The following is a 24,253-nucleotide window of genomic DNA, read 5'->3' as shown; positions in this document are numbered from 1 at the left end:
ATGTAAACTTTCTTTTCAGAAAAATAGATATATTTCTTAATTTTTAATAAAAAAGCTATAACAATTTCTTAATCGTTAATTTTTATGATTTAACACTAAAACAATTTTTTCTATGCCAGTCGGTTGATTATTTAAAATAATGAAAAGTTGCTTTCGAAATTTTGTTTTACGACAAAGATTAAAAAATCACATTCACTTCATGAATTTGTTATAACTTTTTTTATTAAAAATTTAAAAATACATATCTATTTCTCTGAAAAGATTTTTATGTAGAATTTTATGCTCTACAACTTTTTTTTCTAGCTCTTACCCCTTTTGAATTCAAGCCCTTTATTTTTATCTTTTTCAACCCTGGCCGGGGGTTGAAAAAAAAATACTGTCAATTTTTGTTATTATATAGGTACCTCAAACTAATTTATATAAAAAAATTCAGGCAAGTTGACCAAAATTGCTATTTAAAGGCCCATTTAACTGGACTAATTGGGTATAGTAACTAGGGGCTAGAAAGACGGTTTAAGTTACTCATATTTTTATGCCGATTTGATTTCGAAAGCTTGAAGAACGTTATTTCTTTCTTAAAAATAATGTTTATATTCATAACCCATACTTTCTTACAGCCTTATGTTTTATACTACATAAATTTCGTTTTACGTAAAAAGGATTGTCGCTTAAATTGCTAAAATCCCACAGTTTTTTCAGATAAACGCAATTGACCATTTTATAGTGAACCATCTTCTATTGTTTAATATACAAGATGTCTGGACAATTGGGCAAATATTTCGAAGATAGCTGACCACCTGCTCAAAAATTTTTAACCGATTTAGATCAAGTTTTGTTTTTTTAAAAAAAGTTAATTTTTACATTTTTTTATAACAATATATTTCAACCAAGAATTTTTTTCAAGAATTTGCTATAGGTGTTCTTTAAGTTGCTGGAGATGAACGTGTTATTTTTATTTTATACATATACGATTTGGTTACCTAAAATCAAAACACAATAGCTTGTTTGAATCAAAATTAATTACCTCTATACTTTTATATTAGTATTAAAGTATGATTCCAACAAGCTTTTGTTTTTTGGATTTATGTATACTTGTACTAGGTCAGTTTGCAACGAAAGTACCTTTCTTATGTAAAATGAAATTCTTGAAATTCTACAATATAATTTACAACATGTACTGTTCCGTAGTAGGGCCCCTAGTTTGTGTTATTTTCATTAATGTCTTCTTGATATATTTGCCGTCAACTACTTTCTTCTTAACGATGACTTTCTCTAAAACTACACACAATTTCCTCACACAAATAATATAGTTGCTTACATAAGAACTGTTAGCAGATAATTAAAAACTAACAACACTAGATCAAAAACTTACCTGCACAATTTCAAATGTTTTGTCTTTGTTAGATGTGCCTAAAATTTGATTTTAAAAATAGTCCTTGGTTCCATTGATCTCAGAAGCAGAAGACAACAGTCCCTTGGCCCAAAGTTTATCATGAGTTTGTTACATTTTACCAAAAACTCTCATATACGAAGAGAAGAGATAGTGTCACTAATAAATAATTGTTGGCAATAAATCAATCTACCCAGAACAGTCATCTATAAATGCCCCCAGAAAGTCAGCATATTCCAATGAGCAATAATTTAATTAGAGAAGGAATTATAATACAGAGTTGATTTATGTACCGAAATATATGGAATCCATGTAATAGACAACGGTTCTCTGTACCATTTGACACTACAATATAACGCTAATTAAGGGTAATACTAATTGATTTCTGTATTCAGCCGAGAGGAGCTATGTTTGATAACCCGACGGTATTGCAATTGACACCGCGTACTAAGCCAGAGCAATAAATATGCAGCTGTATGTAGCCTATTACTGCCTTATAATGAACAAACTTTTAAACACCAGGGAAGTTCAATACGAAGTTGAAAGTGGTCTAGAACTTTACCGCTACATTATTCTCGTGTAGAAGTGCATTTATTTCCTAACATATTTCTAAATTCAAATGGGGTCTAGCAATTTATTTTCAAAAGTGCTGGGAGAATGGTTAAATTTATAGTGGCGAAATTTAATTGGAAATTATAACGGTCATAAAAATTACACCAGGACACAAAAAATTGGAAGTGATACAAGTATCGCGTATTCAACTTTTTGTCCATCCGGAATTAATCTAAGAATATAAAACATAAGAACCATATAAACATCACCGTCATGGTTCTATAAAGTGTCAGTTATTTGGGCTTCAATTCTTTTTTTAATGAAATCTTAAATAACAATAGTTTTTAATTGGGAAGATGATTATTTCCAAGTATGTGTCGATACTTCAAGAACGGCCAGCACTTGGGAATAATAATGTCGAATAATATAAAAATTTGAGGGATAAAACCTTGCGGAACATTGTAGATGAGCTGAATATTGAACTTCAACCTGAATTGCAATTTCGCTTGACGCCAAGCACTTTATATTCATTGCAACGAGTAAAAATAAAACGAATTCACTTTGAATGAGTAATTCGTGATGATCCTGAACCCCAATGTGTTCAAATACTGCTTGCAAATTCTACAAATACCTAGGTAAATTGGATACTCTATATGTTTTTTTCAAGTGTCCATCTATTTTTTCAAATTTATAAGTATAAGATGAGCTTTGTGAATGTGAGAAAACAAAATTATATACCTAGAAATAGATAGTGGCACTAGAAGCAGAAATTGATAAATTAAAGCTATTTATTTGTTGGGAGTTACAACGGTATTGAACTTAAATACTTCAGTTATGCAAAACATTGTCGGACCCGTTGCTTATGCTCCCTAAAATATACAACTATAATTGAAATATATTTTTATTACACAGTTGAATGAAAAGATTAGTGAATATCATCGCTGTCACTAAAAGTATCACATATAAATTTGATATTTTTGAAATAAAAAAAATATTCACCAAAGGTAGTAAAAAATATTGTACCATATTCTAAATTGAAACGTTAAATGAATAAATCTCATAACGTAATGTTGAAAATTTAGACATATTCACGCTAGAAAAAGTAGAGAAAAACTGACGACAGGGATATGAAATACTAGACATGAGAAAATGAAGAATAAAATTTACATATAGAATAAGTTTGTTTAATAAAGGCAAAATCGTTATATGAATACATCAATCTGTCAAAATAAACTAAATAATGTAAAATTTTGAATCATATAGGAGCATTGGTTTGAGGAAATTTGAAAAAAGTCAAGATTGACGGAGAGAAGAGTTACACTTATAAATAAAATTCATGCAATAAACTACGGCTATAATTAAAGTTTATCATACCTTTAGTTTATAAATCAAAAATGTTCTTTGTATAACTTAATTTAATGATTTTCGGAATGTCAAAACGATGATTCAACATTGTGTGAAATGTGTTGTGTAAAAAGTATTTATAAGATGTAAAATGATTTGTGTTGTATTAAAAATACCTTCTAGTCATATAAAATTGTATTCAAATTCCAATTTACGTTCCAAGTATTGTATAAACATTATTAGTTGTCAAAAAACGGTGGACCTAAAAACATTTCAGTTATTAGTTAATTCAAACAGGAAGAGACTGTTCAGAATAGTGAAAATAAGGAAATATCAATGTCGTGGAACAGTATTACAAACATAGAAATAAGCTAAATAGCACAGTTTGGTTAAATTCTGTAAAAATTTGAAAAATTTGTAGAATGTTTGAAAATTAACGTAGATGCTGCAAAAAACATACATAAAGGCATAATTTCCAGTTAAAAAATCATAAAACGTCAATATAATGTATCCATAGCAACAGGTTCTTTTGTCTTCAGTTTATAAAAACTAGAACAGGGCTCGTAGTAGTCCGTCTTTCATAATTTTCCAAGCTGTAAACATCGTTGAGTCACACCTAAAATAAACAAAAGCAAGTCAAAATTAAGTAAATAAATGGTGAACTTAGTTACCAGTTTTGAAACGTCAAACGACATTCAGAAGTAATCTGCCATTTGTCAAAAAGTGTAATTTTCCATCAGTTAAAATTTTTCTCAACTAACCAAATACCTACTGGAAGCTTATATAATGGGAACAAATGTTATTTAACCGAAAGTGCAAAGTATAAATTGTCAAATAAAAATTAGTGAAGTGCAGTAGGAAAATACAACGGCAGGTGAAGTGCAAACCCTATTTATCATTGGAAAATCAAGCACATGTGACCAGTTTGACGACCTATACCACCGAAATCTAGCATCGACATCACGAGGATTACGTTATCTGGAAGGCATCTCCGAGACCAGCAATACATAAATGCTTTACGTGAGTTGCATACTTTTAAAAAAATTGGCCAATTTAAAAATCTCACCATACGAATTCGTAAATAACAATCAAATTGATAACTTTAAACTAAATTTTTTCAAACATACCAAAGTCGGCTATAATCTATAAGTTATTGTACAAGACAAGCTCTTGTTGGCGTCCAGGCAAAATAAAATTAAAACTCACAACAACAAAATTAAAATTCATTCAAAATACAATAAATTCAATAAAAATAAAATAAATTAAATTATAAAAAAATTATAATTAAGCAACATTCATGTTAAAGTACCATCTATTTCCTTTTGTAATTAATTTGCTTTTCTGTTGAGGTAATTAAATAGTAATAGATGTGGGGAATATTCCTCTCGCCATGTAAATTAAATTATGAAAAAACTAATATTATTATTTAATATTTTTCTTAACAAAGTGACCTACCCACCTTCTAGAAGCAGTTATTCATGATTTTATGTCACAAAATATGTTGGTACTCTGTTTGTTGTCAAACCATTTATGCTCCTTCAGAAAACAATGACATGCTCTTTGATGGTGTTTAAGAGGCATGCCGTTATACTCCTCTCCCATTCAGATACAGCATTTGTCCCCTGTGTAATCTAGATGGAGATTTTACGAACTTTTCCTACTCCCTACTGCCTCAGTCCATAAAATAATACAATTTGTGGTGCAGTTTGCATCTCACCGTCTATTTTACAGCAAAAAATAACATTAGATTGTGCGAGTTGAAGACCTTCTTCAGAACTCTATGTTTCTATATTTCAAACTAAAATTTATTGTTGTAATGTTCTAATGAGGTTGCATAAATATATTATTTGAGCGTTACACTTATTACACGTTATTTGTTACACTTTTCCGTGCTGTTATTTCAGTGAGATAAGAACATTTGTAAGATTTACAAACAATTTTGTGGCTCCAACATACATTATGGGTTTACTACGTGACTCAGTTGTTGAGAAACGGGCTTTCCTTGAAGTTCAAGCTAATTGTATATGCAAAACAAAATGCAAAATAAAATTAAATTTATTACTATCACTTTAAAATTACTATAAAGTAGGTCGGTAGACAAATGCAAAATTTGGTTTAAAGGGTGAGGTGATTAAGGAACTATAAAACAAACATATTGTTATGATTTATTGGCTTGAAAACTTAAAATGTACTTAAAATGGGACTGAATTATAAAATTCTTCAAATAAATAAAAATATTAAACTATAGTATAGCATAATTTGACACAAAAAGGGTGTGGGTTTGGAGAATATTTTTGTATATAAAATAAATTTGTTATATTATAAGTCTTAATGTTGTTATATGAAACGTCTCAACTGTCAAAATTGTAACTAAAATGAATTTACATATTCAATATTTGTTAAAATGCACTCATGCAGCACAAAAATGTTAAAAAGAATACTAAAGAACTATTTTGTAATGTCAAATATCATGTAAATGGACAGGCATGAGCACATTTGAAAAATTTTCAGAATTTTTATTAGTTATCGACGGAAGGTGATGGAGTTTTACACATAAAGAAGTACCATGCAATAAATCTGGTATAAAAGTAAAGTACATCAGTGTTTATATGTAGAATTAAGCCTGAGCCCCTGTGAAAGGTTGCATGTATCGTTTAGATGTTGACATTTTGTTGTTCCGTTAGAATTTGTAAATATCTAGTTTTATAAGTGTTGTGGAACTGCAAAATAGTATGTGCAGCATGTAAAAGACCTTCATAACTTTTGTGTGAACTTTAAAAGTTCTCGGTGAATCGGTGAACCTAGAAATTTCATTCGTTTAGTTTCAAAAAACAGATAAAGACTGTTGGAAAGTGAAAAAGGGCAGTAGTATGGACAGTGATTGGACGGGCATACAGAAATTTAAACTAAATAATACAATTTAACTACAATTTTCAAAATTCAGTAAAGTTTGGTTAAAGTTTAAAGTTAACCTAAAAAGATGCTACTGGTATCAAAAAATGTAAAAAAAATCAAGGAGTCTCTCATAAATTCCTGAAGAAGCAACATTGTCAATTTCCTCCTAAAATAACAATTGAAAATCAATGTAAATCGATAAGTATGTGCGACAGTTACCTATCCAGTCATCCATGCGGAGAAATGTCATTGACAGCTATAAATGTCAAAAGTTCGAATCACACATTTCACTGAAATGCCATAAGTCCGAAAGTTCATCGATAACTACAATCAGTAAATAAAAGTGCAACACTAAATTTGAACTGTTTACAAATAAATAAAAATTGAATGAAGTGAAAATTAATTGAAAAGAAAGAAAAGTGTAGTGCATCTTCGACCGGAATTATCCCGGCAGAGTGTGTCCAGAACGAGTTTCCGGATTTCAACGTGAGATTCCACGAACAGGACCACCCAAGGAAATCATCGAAATACCAGAAAGAAAATATAAGTAAATATAAATAAGTTGTATACATTTTGACCAATTAAATTTACAAACTTTAGATTCGAATCGAATAATAATTAATTCGTAAAACTTTTCGTCCATATGCATATGACAAAAAACAAAATTTCATTTTTAAAACATTGACATGTTTGCAGTATAAAAAACATATCTGAGCACTGTAACGATAGATTTAAGGGGGGAAATGTTATCATTTATTTAGAGTTAGTTCAACAATTGTCAATTATAAAACTCCAACTACAAATCAACATATATCTATAATTGTCAAAGTTTAAAATATCTTTCATTTCAACTCAACATAAGCAAATAAATAATAAAAAAGGTAAATAAAACAAAATTGGAACCCTCACCCTGAAATTGAGTTTGCTCTACATAATAAAAAATTTAAAACATTCAAATATTCAAATTATAACAAAAACAAATTTAAATATCATATAGGCGCCCATAACATAAGAAAATAAAAAGACAAAATCAAAATTTAAAACATTGAAAACATAAAAATATATTTTGATATTCACACATACCTTATTATTGTAAATAGTATTTGTATTTGTTATTAACTACTGGAAATAATGAACATTTTTTTAATAAACTTTTGGTCAATTAGGCTTACTACTAATACGATCCTGCAAATATCTAAAATAAAATATCTTAATAATTTCTAAATGGTTTAGAGTAAAACAGTACTTATTTCATCTGATCTGTGAAAGTCGAGTGCGCAGTGATAAAAAGAATCCTAACCTGCCCAATTTAATGTCATCTTTCATCATATGTTTTTGGAGTTTCGGGTTTTCCGACCCCGCGTTGTGTGCCATGTCATCTTCCGTCTCTAATATAGGGAAAACCAGCGATTTTACCGAGTTTTTGGCTTGAAATTTTTAACAAACTTTCGACTTGTAAAAAGTTTGGTTTTATTGAAAAATATTTATTTAAAATAAATGGGTATTGAATTCGTAATTAATTGTATATAGGGCAGTTAGAAATTTTTTGCCGTACTACACGTACTATTGACTATTTTGGATTTTACCCATCTTTGGATTGTAGTCGCCTGGAATGGTTGATGGTTTATAGTCTGACGTGGTACTGTGATTTTGTGATTTCGATTAGAAAGTTGAGCAAAAATATAAAATCCCTTCGAGAATACGCTGAATGTAGATGCTGAATTACTTTGTTGTATTTTTTTAGTAAAACAAAGTATTGTCCGTTATTTAACTTTCCTAATGTAACATTCTTTACATAATGTATAACACACACCACACATACACGTGTAGTTAAATAGGTAAATTTATTAATTCTTGATAATTTAATAATAATATTAGTTATATATAAAAAGCGAAAACGTAAACGCTAAAGTCAATTTACACCTTTTATGTTGCAGTAAAAGTTGGAAACTCAGCACAAATTCAAATTTTATTGAGTGATATATAAAGAAGTTATATGCTCCTGCGGCTCCGCGAAAGCTGATAATCATTTTATATTACACTCTTGCAGACGGGCTCATTGAGAATTCATGATTACTATTACTTCTTTCACGAAGATAAGTAAAACATATTATTGCAGCGTTTTTATTACCGGATATATTTAAGTTAAAATGTGTAATATATAAAACCGAAAAATATACTCGGTGTTCACAACACTTTCATCTTATAACTGTGAGAAAAGATAAAATTCGAAAATCGTACAAATATACACTGTCTTTATACCAAAATTATTAATTGTCGAGTTTTAGCATTTTCAAATTCTAAAACTAAACAGTTCTCTAGGTCATATTAACTTTATTGCCGTTTAAAAGTACTTTATTTAAGTATTTGGGATTATTACTGCATAGGTAATTATGAAAATGTGACAAACTTTCGATTAACAAATGTGACTGCACAAAGTTTAACACTAGAAATTGCATTGTACTCTCGCTCTGAAAATTGTTTTCATTTTAATATAAAAGTGTTAAATATATGCCAATGCGATGCAGGCAATCGTTTGATGTGTGTAAACAGCTTTTCATTTTCGAAACTCAATCCACTTTTACTGTTAAACGTTGTTTATTAAACGCCTTTCCAATTTCAATATTTTATCTTCTTTAGCAAGGGGACCTCGATTTCACATTTTACGATAAAAATAAAATAGTAAATTTTTACGTAAATATAGCTGCGTAAATTCGTTTATTTCTGAAATATGAACATATAAATTTGATTTAAACGTTAAACATATACATCTAAAGGTACTTGAAATATTTGCTTTTGACAGCTATAAATGATGCATTTTTTCACAACCTGAATGCTTTCAGTAACGGTTACGATTTATATTAGCATGTATGAACATTTGTTTGTTTAAGTTGTAGGTACTTTGATTATTTTGATTATTAAAAACTAAAATAATAGACGAGAAACCTTTAGCAATAATTAAATTCATCCGTGACAGCTCTGTTATCCACGGAACGATAAAGTAACGTAAATATAGTGAAAAAAGTCATTATAATGGTATTTCTAGACATTAATTTCCAACCGATGCTTCGTTTCATTGCCATAATGTACTACTGTTGATTATTTGGTGTTTAATGCATTACATCACTCGCGATCATTCGTTTTATCACAGAGGATCATTAATGAAATTGAAAACATTGTATTAACGATCACGTCTATTAATACAATGCCAACAGCATTAATTTTTTTCTTTGTACATTATTTTTAATCAGTACTATAAGTTGTACAGATAAATATGGGCATTATTATAAGTTAAAAAATAACGACTGTATCTTGAGTACATACTTCGGTTATTTAAAGAAAAGCCAAAGAAATTTGTATGTTAAAGTGTGTATAAAATTTGTATTAAAATCTTAGCTGAGCGCTTTCGACTACATAGTCATCATCGGAGCTATTCCTAGGGTATCAACAAGAGGTTGAAATGACATTATATAAAGCAAAAAATTTTTACTTACGTTAAATTTTAGATACCAAAAAATATTTAGGAAACGTTGAAAATCTTAATAAGTTCGACATAACAATATACAACATTAAATATAACATCAATTACTGGTAAATAACAAGAGAAAGAAACAGAAATTGACTAACAATGTCGAACACGTGGAGTGAAATAAAGTGAGGTTAAATGTTAAATGAAATTGAAAATTGACATTCTCCAATTCTACGGATTACCAACTAAGTGAAAACAAAAAAAATTTTAAAGTAAAACTACCAATATACTAATAACAAAATATCAGATGTGAATTAATGAGATTCCCAAAGATACTTGCATAAAGGTTTAAAATTACAATTTAAATTGACTTGAGTATTAACACAGTTATTAGGGTTCCTTTTAATTTCTCTTAGAATTTCTAAGTCTTCCAATAAATTAATTTTATGAAAATCAAAATTATTATGAATATTATGAAGAATTTGGCTATTGTTTAAATGTGAAAATGAATGGTTAGTAAAATTAATATGATGCCCAAAAGCTGACTTTTCAGGTCTTTTTAAATGTTCATTAATACGAATATTTAATGATCTAATGGTTCTACCAACATAGGTGACGGGACAATCATTACAAGATAACAAATATATACCGCTATTTGACAATTTATCCTGCGAATCTTTAACTTTTGAAAATTTTGAACGAATTGACTTATTTACTTTAAAGGAAATTTTGAGATTAGGAATACTTTTAGTTAAAATTATTGAAATATTATCCGAAATACTACCTGAATAAGATAAAGATCTAAAATTATAATTATTATCAATGTTAAAATTTTGTGAATGAAAAGCTAAATTTCTATTTTTCTGAAACAAAATTCTATTAATAGTTATCTGTACAATATCAGGAGAAAAATCATTATTAATACATAAGTGTTGCAATATCTACACTTCCTTATTGAAATTTAAATTTGACATTGGTATATTTAACAATCTATAAACAGCAGCGTATATGTTGGTATATCCTATGTTGTTATTTATGTTTTCGTTTTGACAAACGTCACACCTCGCACTAGAATCTATCCCTTTTTCCTTTTTTTATTCCAATATAGCTACTATTTTTTTCATTTCAAAAGCAACTTTTGCAATGGCAAATTGTTTACAGTTAGCTTTTATTATTAAACACTTTCCCGTTAAATCCTAGAGAGTCCTAACTTTATTAAATACAAATTTTAATACCACCAACATCAATATTTAGAGTTCTAGTCGTCTTCTTCGTAAATATCCACTTATTGCCTCAAATTAGCTGTTCATTAGAAAAGTATTTGCACAAATCATAAATTTGTTTAGAGTTATAAACACTCTATTCCAAACCACCTTTCAAGTTTCTAATGAATAATAAACAATTGTATTACATTTGTTTATGGGTTAAATCTAAAAAAATAAATGCAAATCAAATTTGAACCGTTCTCCTAAAAATTCCAGAATTAATTGATTCAGTTTGAAACTTAAACAAAATAAATACAAGACAGAAAACTACTTGATGATACATTTTAAGTGAAGCACTTTTTTAATAATAACTTAGGTATTTGCAAAAATAATAACATTAACATTAATTTACAAAAGACACTTTTAATAAAATTTTAATACCGATTTGAAATACTGACGTGTCTACCACTTTCTGGCCTGTATTATCAAGGGTACCTACGAGGTCTTTACTCTGAGGCAGGATACTGCTTCACATTAAAACACTGCATTCTAACAAACTTGAATGCAAATACTTCCTGGTTCATTCAATCTACTGGCTACTGTTGCAATTTGTTGAGATTCTCATTCTTTAATTGAGACTACGTCTTATATTAAGTCACGCCTTAAATGGTTGTGAAATAGCATGAAAGAATTGATGAATCTAGGATAGCGTTTCTACTTTATGTAAATAACTTAGCACCGAACTGATAGTGTATTTGCAATGCAAAATTTATATTTTTCTGAAGAATCGGTAGAATTGTAGAAGAGTGTGGTAGAAAGTAAGAAAGGAAGATGGAAGTTATTTTGTTTCTTCTGAATTTTTAATGCTTCTGTACAGAGTTTTGATCAAAATCTTGTTTCTCGTATACCAGAATTATGGAATTATTCAGGTTTATTGGATATTCCACTGATTCACAATACAATATTTATAAAGAAATATTAGCAGCTTGAAGATGTCTTATAAAAATAAAGACCAAATACCTATTTATTTTATGAAGGTTATCAAAATTCAGATTTTTCAGTAGAGAACATTTCTAGAACAAAAATATTATTTCCATTCGAGTTTTAGGCATTTTCACTTTTATGTTTTTTTTATAAAGCACACTCCAGTGAAAAATATATTTCGTCATTTAAATACAAATTGAAATAAGTTGAATATTCGGGGCATCCATAGTTTAAGGATTTGAAGAAAATGTTTCCATTAATTTTATAAATCTGTGGCCTCTACGCACGTTTTACCCGAGTTTTTAATCTCCAAAATTTACCTGAAACATGTGAATCTGCAATAAAATTTACATATAAATCGATTTACTTGTTCAGATAGAGGTATTTGTGTATCATGTCAAGGTTTTGAAGGAAAGGTAGATATATCTTAAACAGTCAGGAGCTTCTTCAAACGTGTAGCACTTTTAATAATGAGAATAATAAAAATTTTTATAATTCTACCAGTTTGGGAATCACGCATCTCAAATAAGTTTCCATTTACTGAGTGTAGGTATTCCAAACCGCCAAGAACTGAAAACTATCTAGTAATATTGAAATTGGGTATGGAGCTTCGGCGAAACGTACAATTCAACTTTGTTTTATTTCTTATGTTACAAATCTCGGAAACACTTTGGAGAATGGTGTTTCAGGTAGGTAGCGAAGGATATGACACAATGCTGGTACTTATTTGCACCGCTTCTGAAACTGTAGCTAAACTGCCAGGATTCCAAAAAGAGCATAGCAGAAAGATATTAAATGGAAGTTAGGTAATTTATTTTTACTCTGTTACTCTACTTATTACGATGTTTATATTTATGTTGCAAATATATGATGTAAACTGAAATAGTATAGTGTAAATAAACCAATATGTCTTAAATAGTAAGCTACAGTCTAGATGTCTGTGTACAAAGGTTCACTATCATGTTTCTCATACTCTGCATTAACGTTAAGAAAATATACCGAGAAATTTATATAATTTACACAAAGTCATGTCATTTACTTACCTAGAATTTATTTATAACATTAATTTAGGTAGTTAAAACACTGCTATATTAAGTCACAAATGAATCTAAACTCGCCTAGTGTTCTCTATGTACGCGCGGTAACACGACACAGGTGATCACATCTGGTTCGTTGAGCCAAATCAGGTCACGTAAATTCACACTTGTATTCGTACGTAGAAGTACAAGGTAAAAGGCAAACATAAAATATACATTTAAACGTGTACACAATTTGTCAAGTATGTTCAATTTATTTACATTTTTTATGTTTAAAAACCATTACTAATAGAGTGTATGTTTGTGTAACGTAGACACCGAAATTAATCATTAATTTAATAAAACAATTGTGAGGAATGTTTAGACTTTAATTTGAAAATTTAGTAGTATGAACTCACATTTATCTATTGTAAACTAAGTGGTTTTCAATTATTCTATTTTTCAGTTCCTTCGTATATAAACTTAATTATTCAGTTTTTAGTAGAGTGTAAGTTTGCTATATCAACCGCAAAGTCATGAGCTTAAAAATTATGTTATATATTATATTATGTATGAATATGCATAGTCTTTATAAAATTCTTTGATGTTGTTGAGTTTTATTTAAGTTAGCAAACTAATAGTTCATCTAAATTCAAACAATTTTTCTTCTCAATGTTATGATGACTCACCGAGAACTACCAATTATGACCGGAATTCGACTAATGCTTATACGAAACTTATTAAAAATAACAGAAAATAGATCCATTTTTACTCCAATATACAGGGTGTCCCTGAAAAGGATGGACAACGCTTGACCACAGGTTCCTTGGATGAAAATAAGACTATTTAGCCTAACTTACCTATATACAAAATTGCACGCCTACTGAGATATAGCCTTCTAAATATAGAACAGATAACCTAGTTTTTTTCGAATAATTTGAAAACTATTTTTCTTAGAAACTCCAAATTTGGCACACTTATTTTTTATATAAGGGCAAGGTAAATATAGAATTTGGAGAGAATACATATACAGGATGTTCTATTTCTAGTGCCTGTGCGCCAGTGGCTATCCCGTAACTTTTTTGTGTGTATGCCAATGACGACAGAATTTATATTTTAAAAAATAAGCACCATCTTAGAAGATTTTTTTGCTCTTACAAAATTTCTATTTTAACCTGTTTCTGAGAATCGTCAATGAGTATCTCCGGTCTTAGTAAAAGGGGCAATTTGAAAAATATGCTTGTAAATGTTTGTGTGCTAGTGTAAAACTTTCAGGAAAACGTCATTTTTGCCAAATTGGGGAAGTTTCGCAACTAAAAGTGAGCGAAAGGTAGAAAAATCCCGATATCTCGAATAGTGGATTTTTCGGTAGTATGTCAACAAGCGAGAATCATGTCATTTATTTCCATCCTTGTTTGATTTGCGAGATCATTGAACTATCGCCAACCCCCACCCCCGATTATTTGTTTACGTTTTGTGATACTCCAGATCAAATGATCAATATTATTCGTGAAATTAGTTAATACTCCAGATAGTCTTCGACCCTTTGACTGTGAAGTTGTTGATTAAGGATCATGCAGGAACCCATCAAGAAAATCGGGAGCGGATATGTTTTCTCTGCCTGCAGAAGAAGAAACAAATAGTCAAAATCAGTAGTAGTTTATGTGTGAATCTAAAAAAAATGTGTGAATTATGCTGAACAGGATGAACGTTTTCCCAATGTTTTATGTGGCGCTTGCAAAATTATCCTATATCGGTCAGTGAAGTGTGGAAGTATCGGGAAAATAGCCCTGCCCGACTATACAGAGTTCAAAATTTTGAAGAAGAATACTCGGCCGATGGGTTCCTCCATGATCCTTTGATCTTCTGTCCATACTTTTACAAGAAATTGAAATTTCGAATAGAACAATTACAACTTCACAGTCAAAGGGTTGACGACTATTTGGAGTTTTTCAAAATTTTTTACTTCCGTACTTCACAAAGTGTAGCCGCCACACATAGATGTAGTTAAAATCATTTTAGCTTCAAACAGGAATACGGTCCAACAGAAAAAAAGGTGTAAGGTATCGAGTATAATTAAGTGTCGCCCGCTACTGTCGAGGTTTTGTGAACGAAGCGTTAGCCTGCATTAGCTCTATCTCTCGCACACATCTGTGCGATTGTCGTTTATATTAATAAAATGACGGTTGGGCGAGTCCAGCAGTTTATAAGGTCTATGGTGAATTGGTGAATAGATTGAAAGATTAATATTTACCTCTTATTGTATTCACGAATATTTGCCCAGAAGAGAGAATTTTATTTCGGCGAAAACCGTATCTTGTTATATTAATTCGTTCAAAAAATACGTTTAAGAGAACGCGTTATTCAATTTTGGTGTTTCGCTATGGTACTCTATAACTTTTTTGTTTGTATAAATATTTACATCCTGCAAAAAGGTTTCTTACATAGGTTTTCACGTAGAATCATACAATGATATTTACACGAAATATTTATTTCAAGGCTTAATTAAGCTCAAGGCTATCTTGTGTGGCAACTTGTAACATAATCATAATACCTTGTTAGATGAAGAGGGATAAGTTTTTATTCTTAACAAAAATGAGCCTCCGGAATACGCTCCTGGAGTGGGCCGGAATTCGATTTTCTGACAGCTTTATTGTCTAATGACAAGTTGCATTAATATACTCACATTGGAAGACTTTAATATTGCAAATACCACCGTACATGGTCATAATCAATTGNCCACAGGTTCCTTGGATGAAAATAAGACTATTTAGCCTAACTTACCTATATACAAAATTGCACGCCTACTGAGATACAGCCTTCTAAATATAGAACAGATAACCTAGTTTTTTTCAAATAATTTGAAAACTGTTTTTCTTAGAAACTTCAAATTTGGCACACTTATTTTTGTATATAAGGGCAAGGTAAATATAGAATTTGGAGAGAATACATATACAGGATGTTCTATTTCTAGTGCCTGTGCGCCACTGGCTATCCCGTAACTTTTTTGTGTGTATGCCAATGACGACAGAATTTATATTTTTAAAAATAAGCACCATTTTAGAAGATTTTTTTGCTCTTAGAAAATTTCTATTTTAACCTGTTTCTGAGAATCGTCAATGAGTATCTCCGGTCTTAATAAAAGGGGCAATTTGAAAAATATGCTTGTAAATGTTACGGTCCAACAGAAAAAAAGGTGTAAGGAATCGAGTATAATTAAGTATCGCCCGCTACTGACGAGGTTTTTTGAACGAAGCGTTAGCCTGCATTAGCTTTATCTCTCTCGCACACATCTGTGTGCGAACTTGTAAAATAATTATAGCACCCTGTTAGATGAAGCGGGATAAAATTTTTATTCTTAACAAAAATAAGCCTCCGGAATACGCTCCTGGAGTGGGCCGGAATTCGATTTGCTGACAGCTTTATTGTCTAATGACAAGTTGCATTAATATACTCACATTGGAAGACTTTAATATTGCAAATACCACCGTACATGGTCATAATCAATTGTGCCGTCACAATCACTGTACGCCATAATTCATGGCAATTCATTACCAACGCCCGATCCAAGTCGGGGAATTAGCACATTTCTACTGCCTGTGGCATTAGCAACAATGACTGAGCCAAACTCATTGCGTCAAGTTTCACGGTTGCAGTCGAACAGCGTGCAAATCAGGCTACAATGAGCGCGAATAGGCCTCAATTTTGGAAATGCATATGTATCAAGTATGCACGAAGCGCGATTTATTTTGAACAATGCCCCTGATTTTTTACGGTGAATAGTGTCGGGTACTCGCCACTAATAAACGCATATATTACGGTGCGGCGTGTATACGTGTAGTACATTTCGGGCTCGATGAATATGAATTAGCTTAAATAATAATCATTTAGTATTCAATAATGTTCTAGAAGCAGCTGTAAATTGGATAAAGGGCTGTGAAATCGCTGTACTCGTTTAAGTATTTCTATTTGGTTTGAAAGTATTTCAACGTTGAAAACTTTGCAGTATAATATGCAACAAAACATCTACTTGATTTTTCAAGTTGATGTACAAGTTTTTCTGGGGCATTTACAAAAAAATATGAAACTTCTCCATTTTTCAACAATTTTTATTAAAAAATGTTTTCTTCCCCTTCAAAATATGGAAGATATGGCTTGATCAAGATTGTTACTGATTTTATCAGAGTTGTCGTGGAAATGGGAAGAAATACTTTCAATGTTCATATCTGCTGCATTTCTTCATTTTCATTATGGTAATCTCGAACCCTTTATCAAAATGATCGTGCAAGAACCACATTCATTGTTGAATTCCTTAGGACCCAATACATCGTCAAGAAGTGGAGATAGATTATTTCGAAGAAATTCAGCATCTTGAGAACCATCCACTCGATTTGGCATTACGAACTGTTCAACTAAACGATCACCGATAATTTCTCCAAACATTTAAAGGAAAACAAGTGTTAGAAGTGATCCCGTTGAAGCACATGAGGGTATTCTCAAGTTTTAAGATGATGCTTCGAACATTAACTATCCCGTTTCATGTAAACGCCGCTTCATTTGTAACACATCAGGTGTAAATCAGGGATTTTCGGATTTAACTCGTAACGGATAATTCGCTGCGCTAGTACTAATGCACGGACATGCTTATACATGATAGGATACATTTGAATCTCTCGTAATATGCACCGTATTGGTTCTGTTGAAACTCCAAGTTTTTATCAAAAGATTTTTCTTACACTTATAGTCGTTTTTCCACCAATATGTCATTGATTCGGTACTTCATCTAGTTCTGGTTGTCTTTAAAGAACCTGGTTTCTGACGATTAACTTGAATAATCAAGTAACCAGTCTGAGAGATTACCTTTGCTTGTCTACTTAACTCCGTGAAATTCTGCAAGGAGACATGTCATTATTCATGATTGATTAAACTGTCTGGACAAATTATTCCTACATCTGTTACGCTGATTGTCGACTGATTATTATTTGCCATCATGATCTGATGAAGAAACAGATTCCTAGACAATATAAGTAGTTCACGAAGCCTTTCTGACTACCTCCAGCTTTTTCGTTGTAATCAATACCTAAATGTTTCTACACTAATATCAGAGTTGTTTTTATGACCAGCCAGTTGAATTCTTCCGGTGTAGACTTACCCAGTTAAGTTACTTCTTCTGGGTGTTGGCACAATTATTATTATATTCATTGGTGTTCCGTTGCTGGTGCTGTCAGCTGCAATGCCGATCAAAGAAAAGTTAAATTTCTTCTAATGCTAATAATATCTTATACTAATGAAATTAAGAGTATGAACAATGAAACGTTAAGGAAATTTAAAAAACCAGGGCAGCACCTGAAGACTCCGATAATAATTATTAACACATTAGCAAAATTTTCCTGCATATAAACTTTATTTTAGCGAATAGAATCTAATGTTTTTAACAACGTTCATGCATATTTCGTAGATGTATTAAATAAAATTATCAATGAAAAAAATGTTAAGACATCTCAATTTGATAACTAAAGACAAACTTCTTTTAATTTTAAAATAACATTTTTTTTGGGTGCTTGGTATCTAGGTTTTCTTTATTTAATTGTATTTTTGGGGGGTTTAACAGACGTTTCAAGTTGTATTTAATAAACAGATTAAACATTTTCCAAACTTGCCCAATAAAATTACGTTACAAACACAATATGGTATTACGAAATGCTGTTAATTCTGTTTTATTTAAAAAGTTTGCTTGTGTTTCACAATTTTATTTTAAAAAATTGAGAGTCTAATGCTTATTGCTTGATGTTTTGGTAGGCTGTTGAGTTTAATATGTTTCATAACGAATATCGTAATTTTATCGTTGTACATTGCAGAATCTTTCGAGTTCTGAAATAAATTAAAATATTTTTAATTATACGAGGGAGGCAAGATTGGAATCGTCATTTCTTATTACAGAACTTGATAAAAGTAAGAAACAGTTGATATTGAGGTCTGTTTATCTGAAATCTGGGTTGTGACACATACATGTAATTTATAGATTTTAAATATTTTTACTTTTTGCAAAAAAGAGTATTTTCCAAAAGCAGATTGAACATCGATATTCAATTTTAATACGTTAACTGCATTGGATATAGTTGACAAATTACATTTCATATGAAATAATGAACTTTATTGAATAAATAATTTGTTCATTATCTTAAAAACCATGTCATTTTTCTTATTAACTTTGAATTTGTCTTTTTCAGAAAATGGTGTCGTACTTAAATAAAAAATATATATTTGCTATTAAAGGTAAAGATGGTAAAAACATATTAAAGGCAAGGAAGAGACTAATACTTACATTAAATACATTTTTTGCAGAGTCGGCATTTCATTATTAGAGATCGGAAATATTACAGCGGCTGCAATGTGAGTTGACTGTAGGCCGGGTTCTCTTTTATGTAATTTTATCCAATCAAAAAGAGACACAACCGATACCTTACTATACTATATAGTAGCGAAATTTCAACTACTTCACATTTTAGTAATCCCATTATCCATGTCATTGTACAATAAACATATACATGTCTGCCTCTGGTTTGAGGCTTCCCATCGATCAATTTATTCGACACGCACCAGGCGTGTCGGTGAACAATCCAGGTTATTACTGAGAAACGTTGGCCATGCATTGACGCTTTGCTTGGCCGAGTGTATGGCACGTGTTTTTATGGCAGACAGTATCATTGTGTCAGCATAGAGCGGAGAATTTAGACTATTTCTGCTAGTACAACGCGTATGACAGCAAAATAAAAAGTTATCGTGAGCGGATAGTGACATTTTAAAAAAATGTAGTTGATTTAATTACGAAACTGTGTTTCCTTTCGTTTATATCCATTAGCGTGTACTCACAGACATAGTCACATGAAAACATGAACAATATAATCAATTATTTTGTCAGTTTTTTACATTAAATTCGATAAAAACAAAATACTTCCTTTTATCTGCATGAAACCTGGACTTTCAATCAAACTTATTATTGATTGCAACATAAAAGTATCAACTGTAAAATATTTGTGCACAAGTCGCTTGGAAAATAAATTATTATATTCCGTTGTACAAATAGTTATGTTACATTTACATCAAAATAATATCTCGTATGTAATTTAAAGTAAAGTTGTTTCGTTCTGCTCAAGGAAATTGGAAAAATTATAGAGGATTAAACCGACTCATCTCAGCTTCCTTAAACAGGATAATATTTACGGTTTTGCACTAATAGGGAATTACTTAATTCGGATGCCAGGCGTAGAAGTTGAGTGAGCCAGATTAGAATGCATGTAGGTAATTAAAGGGTGAGAATTACGTTTCTCTGGGCACGGGATACACACCACCTGCATCCTAATTGGTTGTTTTTCCTGGCGGCAAATAAACGCGCAACGAAGTTAATATCTCTTTGCATTTGCAGCTGTTGACGCAAACTTCTTTAATTACAATGACTAAAATGAGTTAATTTACACTCTATTTAAACTCATTTTATTCTGAATTATTTCCCGGGGCAGGAATTCTCGCAAGGGCTACAAAAATTAAAAAAAAATGAAATCGTTATTAAATATAAACTAGCGTGAATGAAAATATAGAACCAAATGAAACTGTATGATTATATAGAATACTTACTTCGATGTTTTACCACCACAAAATAATTTAAAAAATATCATTTAAATATATTTTTTAAGAAGTTACAGAATAAAGTAAGTAAATCAGTTTATTCGCAGATAGACATAAAGGAATGCTGGTCAGGCTTTTAAAAATGTTAGTGAGCAAGTTGACTAGAAAACGTTCCTTGCTTACCTGTTTAAACATGTAAATTTCAAATAAGGATAAGTACTTTTAGATCCATTAATATTCATATTTCAGGATATTCCGCACGCTAATAGGAAATACAGTGTTAAAATTTTACATACCAAGGCTGACTGAATATTTACTTATTTAATAGGTTTAAAATTAAACAAACTTCGTCTGATTGTAGATAAAAATTGATAAATATCGGGAAACGTAACCAACTCATAAATTTAAAAACTAGAACAAATATGTGTTATGTTAAACCAGGTCTACAATGATAGATATAGTTACTGTGGATAATATAATTATTTTTAATAGTTTATTACACCTTATTGTTCTTATGGTCAAAAACTGTGAATATTTGAATAGAACTATTCTACACTAAGTACCCTTTATTTTTTATGTAGAATCTGAAAAAAATATAAAAAATGTGTGTTTCCATTTAAAAAACTAAAGTTGGTGTCTGTCCGGGAAAAGTGGAACACCCTGTATAGTTGAATATATTTTTAATTTGTACATTCCGAGAAATGTGGCAACACAGTAAAAAAAATCCATATATTCCTCATTCTAACATAGATATTGGACTCTCCCGCACTACTGGGACACGCTGTATAAGGACTGACAAGGCAGAAGTACATACCTATAGCTATATATATATTTTTCGTTTCGGTGTAAACTGCTGTAATTTATTTTTAAATGGCCCAATATTTGTCTACTTCACATGGATGATAAATGCAGATGCAAGCCAACAAAATATCCCGTATGGTAATAAACTGCCCCGCGTACATAAAATAAAATAATTATTATGCAAAAATAAAACACTATTCTGTTACAAACAATAGCTCACATCACAGCGGATACGTGCTGGCTGTAATAGGTTCCCTGCAATATTGCAATTATTACGAAATAAAAATGCCAAACTCAGTTCCATGTTCGCCATTTTGATTGCATTTTCGTTATAGTTGTGTCATTCGTTTTTACAATATGCATTTTGTATTAATGACAATGGCATTGGTACTTTTTAGGACGTGAAAACGGTTAAATGAATATTTATGAAATTTTTAACTTGTACAACTCCGGGAATAATTAATTATACAATACTTATATTCAAATGCAATTGCATGCAGCATATAATTGGGGCGATTCATTTTATGTCCTTTATGTTACATTTATTTTGAATCTTTTTTTGAAACTCCCGATATAGTTTTGTAGTTTTATCCACACCATGTTCATCAAAAATTTCCAAATAGTTATTATACAGGGTGTAGCGTGTATAATCTATAAAAACTAAACTACAGCTTCCTGATGATATTTGTAATAGAAAACTCTGACACGAAAAAGTTCTATCTTCGCGTTTTTTTTGTAAATTAAAGTTTATTTATTCAACGATAATGAAGGGCGACCCTGTGTTATTTATTAAAAACTTCGGAAATGTTTTTAAGCGACCCGAGATGTAACCTTATAATTTAAGTCGATATAATCTAATACTAGTAATACTAAAAGAAGGTTAGGTTACATTGTCAAAAAATTTGTGTAGTCAACTGATTTTTTATTTGTATTGAATTCATTATTCACTTAATTATTAAAAGTTAAGCATCGTCCATCGACCCATCAGTGTTAAAAAGTGAAAGATTCCAGACAAAAGTTTTTATTTTTTAATCCCACGATAGTGACAGTGTAATTTTTATAAAGAAGTAAGAAATAAGAGTAGCGTGTCGATTACATTAAAAACGACATTCTTATTTCTCACTTTGCTTAATTTTTTAGTTTATGCACAAACTAGTTTTACAATGAACCGAGAAAACAATGCATTTACTATTTTCGAACGTGTCGATATGGTGCAGCCAGAGAAAATGCGCTCGCGGTGACTAGGTTGTACCGGGAACGATGGCCACAACGTCAACCCCCATGTGCAAATACAATCCAACAGTGCGTTCAGAGGCTGCGAGATACTGGAAGTGTTATTCCTCGAGAAGAAGGACGTGGTCAGCAAGTGAACCTTAATGTTGAAGATGCAGTGTTGGAAAATCTTGACGAAGACCCCACAATTAGTACTTGACGACTCGCACAGTAGGTAGGAACCTCATCTCGTACCGTACATCGCATCTTAAAGCGCCAGCTGTTGCACCCCTATCATCTGCAACCAGTTCAACAGATTTTACCCCCAGATTGTGATCAACGAATGCACGTTTTTGCAGGCAGTGTGCCAATCAAGTAGACTGCGGGCGTTGGTGCCATAGGCTGCGGACGTCGGTGCCATGCCTGTATCCGCTCTAATGGGAATCAATTTCAACATTCAAAAAACACAAAAATAAACTTTTATAATATATCATAAGATTTTTCTATTACAAATATCATTAGAAAGCTGCTTAATTTTTATAGATTATACACGCCACACACTGTATTATTATTAATTTAAAATTAAAGTAAAATAAAATCAATACTGTAGCACTTATTAAAGAACACTATGATTAATAGAATGTTAATCATTACATTTTTTACTGAAATGTACGTCGTATCTTGAAAATAAATGAAAATTGCATAACATTTGCTTTTTTCTTATTATTTTGACTTATAGAATCCATTCCTACTAGAGTCTTGCGCGATGTTCCCGACTCGTCCTGTAATTTTCATATGCTGTTCGTGTATACAATAGATAATATCCAACACATTGCCGATAGGTACCTAAACGCTTTTATTGGTTTGTAAAGGCAATTCTTTTAATATGAAATTGTTAACGTTAGAAAAGATTAAACTTTACTTTCGACAAATTTACATTCACTGTCTGAACTATTGTGTAGTGTTTTATATAGTCATTAAATATTTATCAAGTACCAATTCTCTCCATCTTGAACAAGTTTCATTCTATAGCTCTTTCACAAACTTTTAAAATCCTACTTTTTAATTAAATAACGCAGTGTCTTGTAGAGAGATTTTCCCGTTCCTTTCTCTTGGACCTCTATAGTACATCATTACTTTTATGTAATTTGTATAAAGCATCAAACAAAAGAATTTTAGTACCTTACTATAATTAATTTTTATTTACAGTTTATAAAAGCAAAGCTTTAATTAGCTTCTGCTCTCTTTTCAGGCAGTCCGCCAAAATGAAGATGAGCAAAGTAGGAAACCAAACAAATTCGCAGGACCCTCAAGCAGTGAATTCAAGGGTTTTTGTTGGAAATCTAAACACATTCCAGTGCTCCAAAACGGATGTTGAAAGAATGTTCCAGCGGTATGGGCGGCTGGCCGGTAAGTGCCGTAAAATATTTTTTTCGTGTGTTTCTGTTATTTTTACTTGTTCCTTTTGGTAAGTCTTGATTAATTAGCGGAGTCACTTGTTGCCCTTTCATTATTTAAATCTCAAGACTACGCCATAACCCCATAAAGTGTTGTTCATTCAAGTATACCATCAAAAAGGTATTTAGGACAATGTTTACATGATCCTCTTACACAACAAAAAAGGACAGGAAACAATTTATATGAAATTTACACCTTGTTCTCGAAGTCTACGAAATGATGCACTAAGACTTGTGAGCAGGTTTATGTATGTCTATTTGGGTATGTTCGTCGGTATTCTCTGGCTGCTTGTATGGTGTTC

General features: G+C 30.9%; 1 protein-coding gene across 1 annotated transcript in view; it reads left to right on the top strand.

Annotated features, from left to right (window-relative positions):
• Positions 1-24,253, top strand: part of LOC108907827 (heterogeneous nuclear ribonucleoprotein C) — a 447,713-nt gene that overhangs the window by 103,300 nt on the left and 320,160 nt on the right. Inside the window, exon 4 of the mRNA XM_018711644.1 lies at positions 23,747-23,904. Within this exon, the coding sequence (XP_018567160.1) occupies positions 23,747-23,904 (158 nt within the window). The remainder of the gene's footprint in view (positions 1-23,746; positions 23,905-24,253) is intronic.

The sequence above is a fragment of the Anoplophora glabripennis genome, unplaced genomic scaffold (assembly GCF_000390285.2).
Source record: "Anoplophora glabripennis isolate ALB-LARVAE unplaced genomic scaffold, Agla_2.0 scaffold120, whole genome shotgun sequence".
Taxonomy (NCBI): domain Eukaryota; kingdom Metazoa; phylum Arthropoda; class Insecta; order Coleoptera; family Cerambycidae; genus Anoplophora; species Anoplophora glabripennis.
The sequence above is the reverse complement of the archived record's forward strand: the minus strand, read 5'-3'. Positions and strand labels throughout refer to the sequence as shown.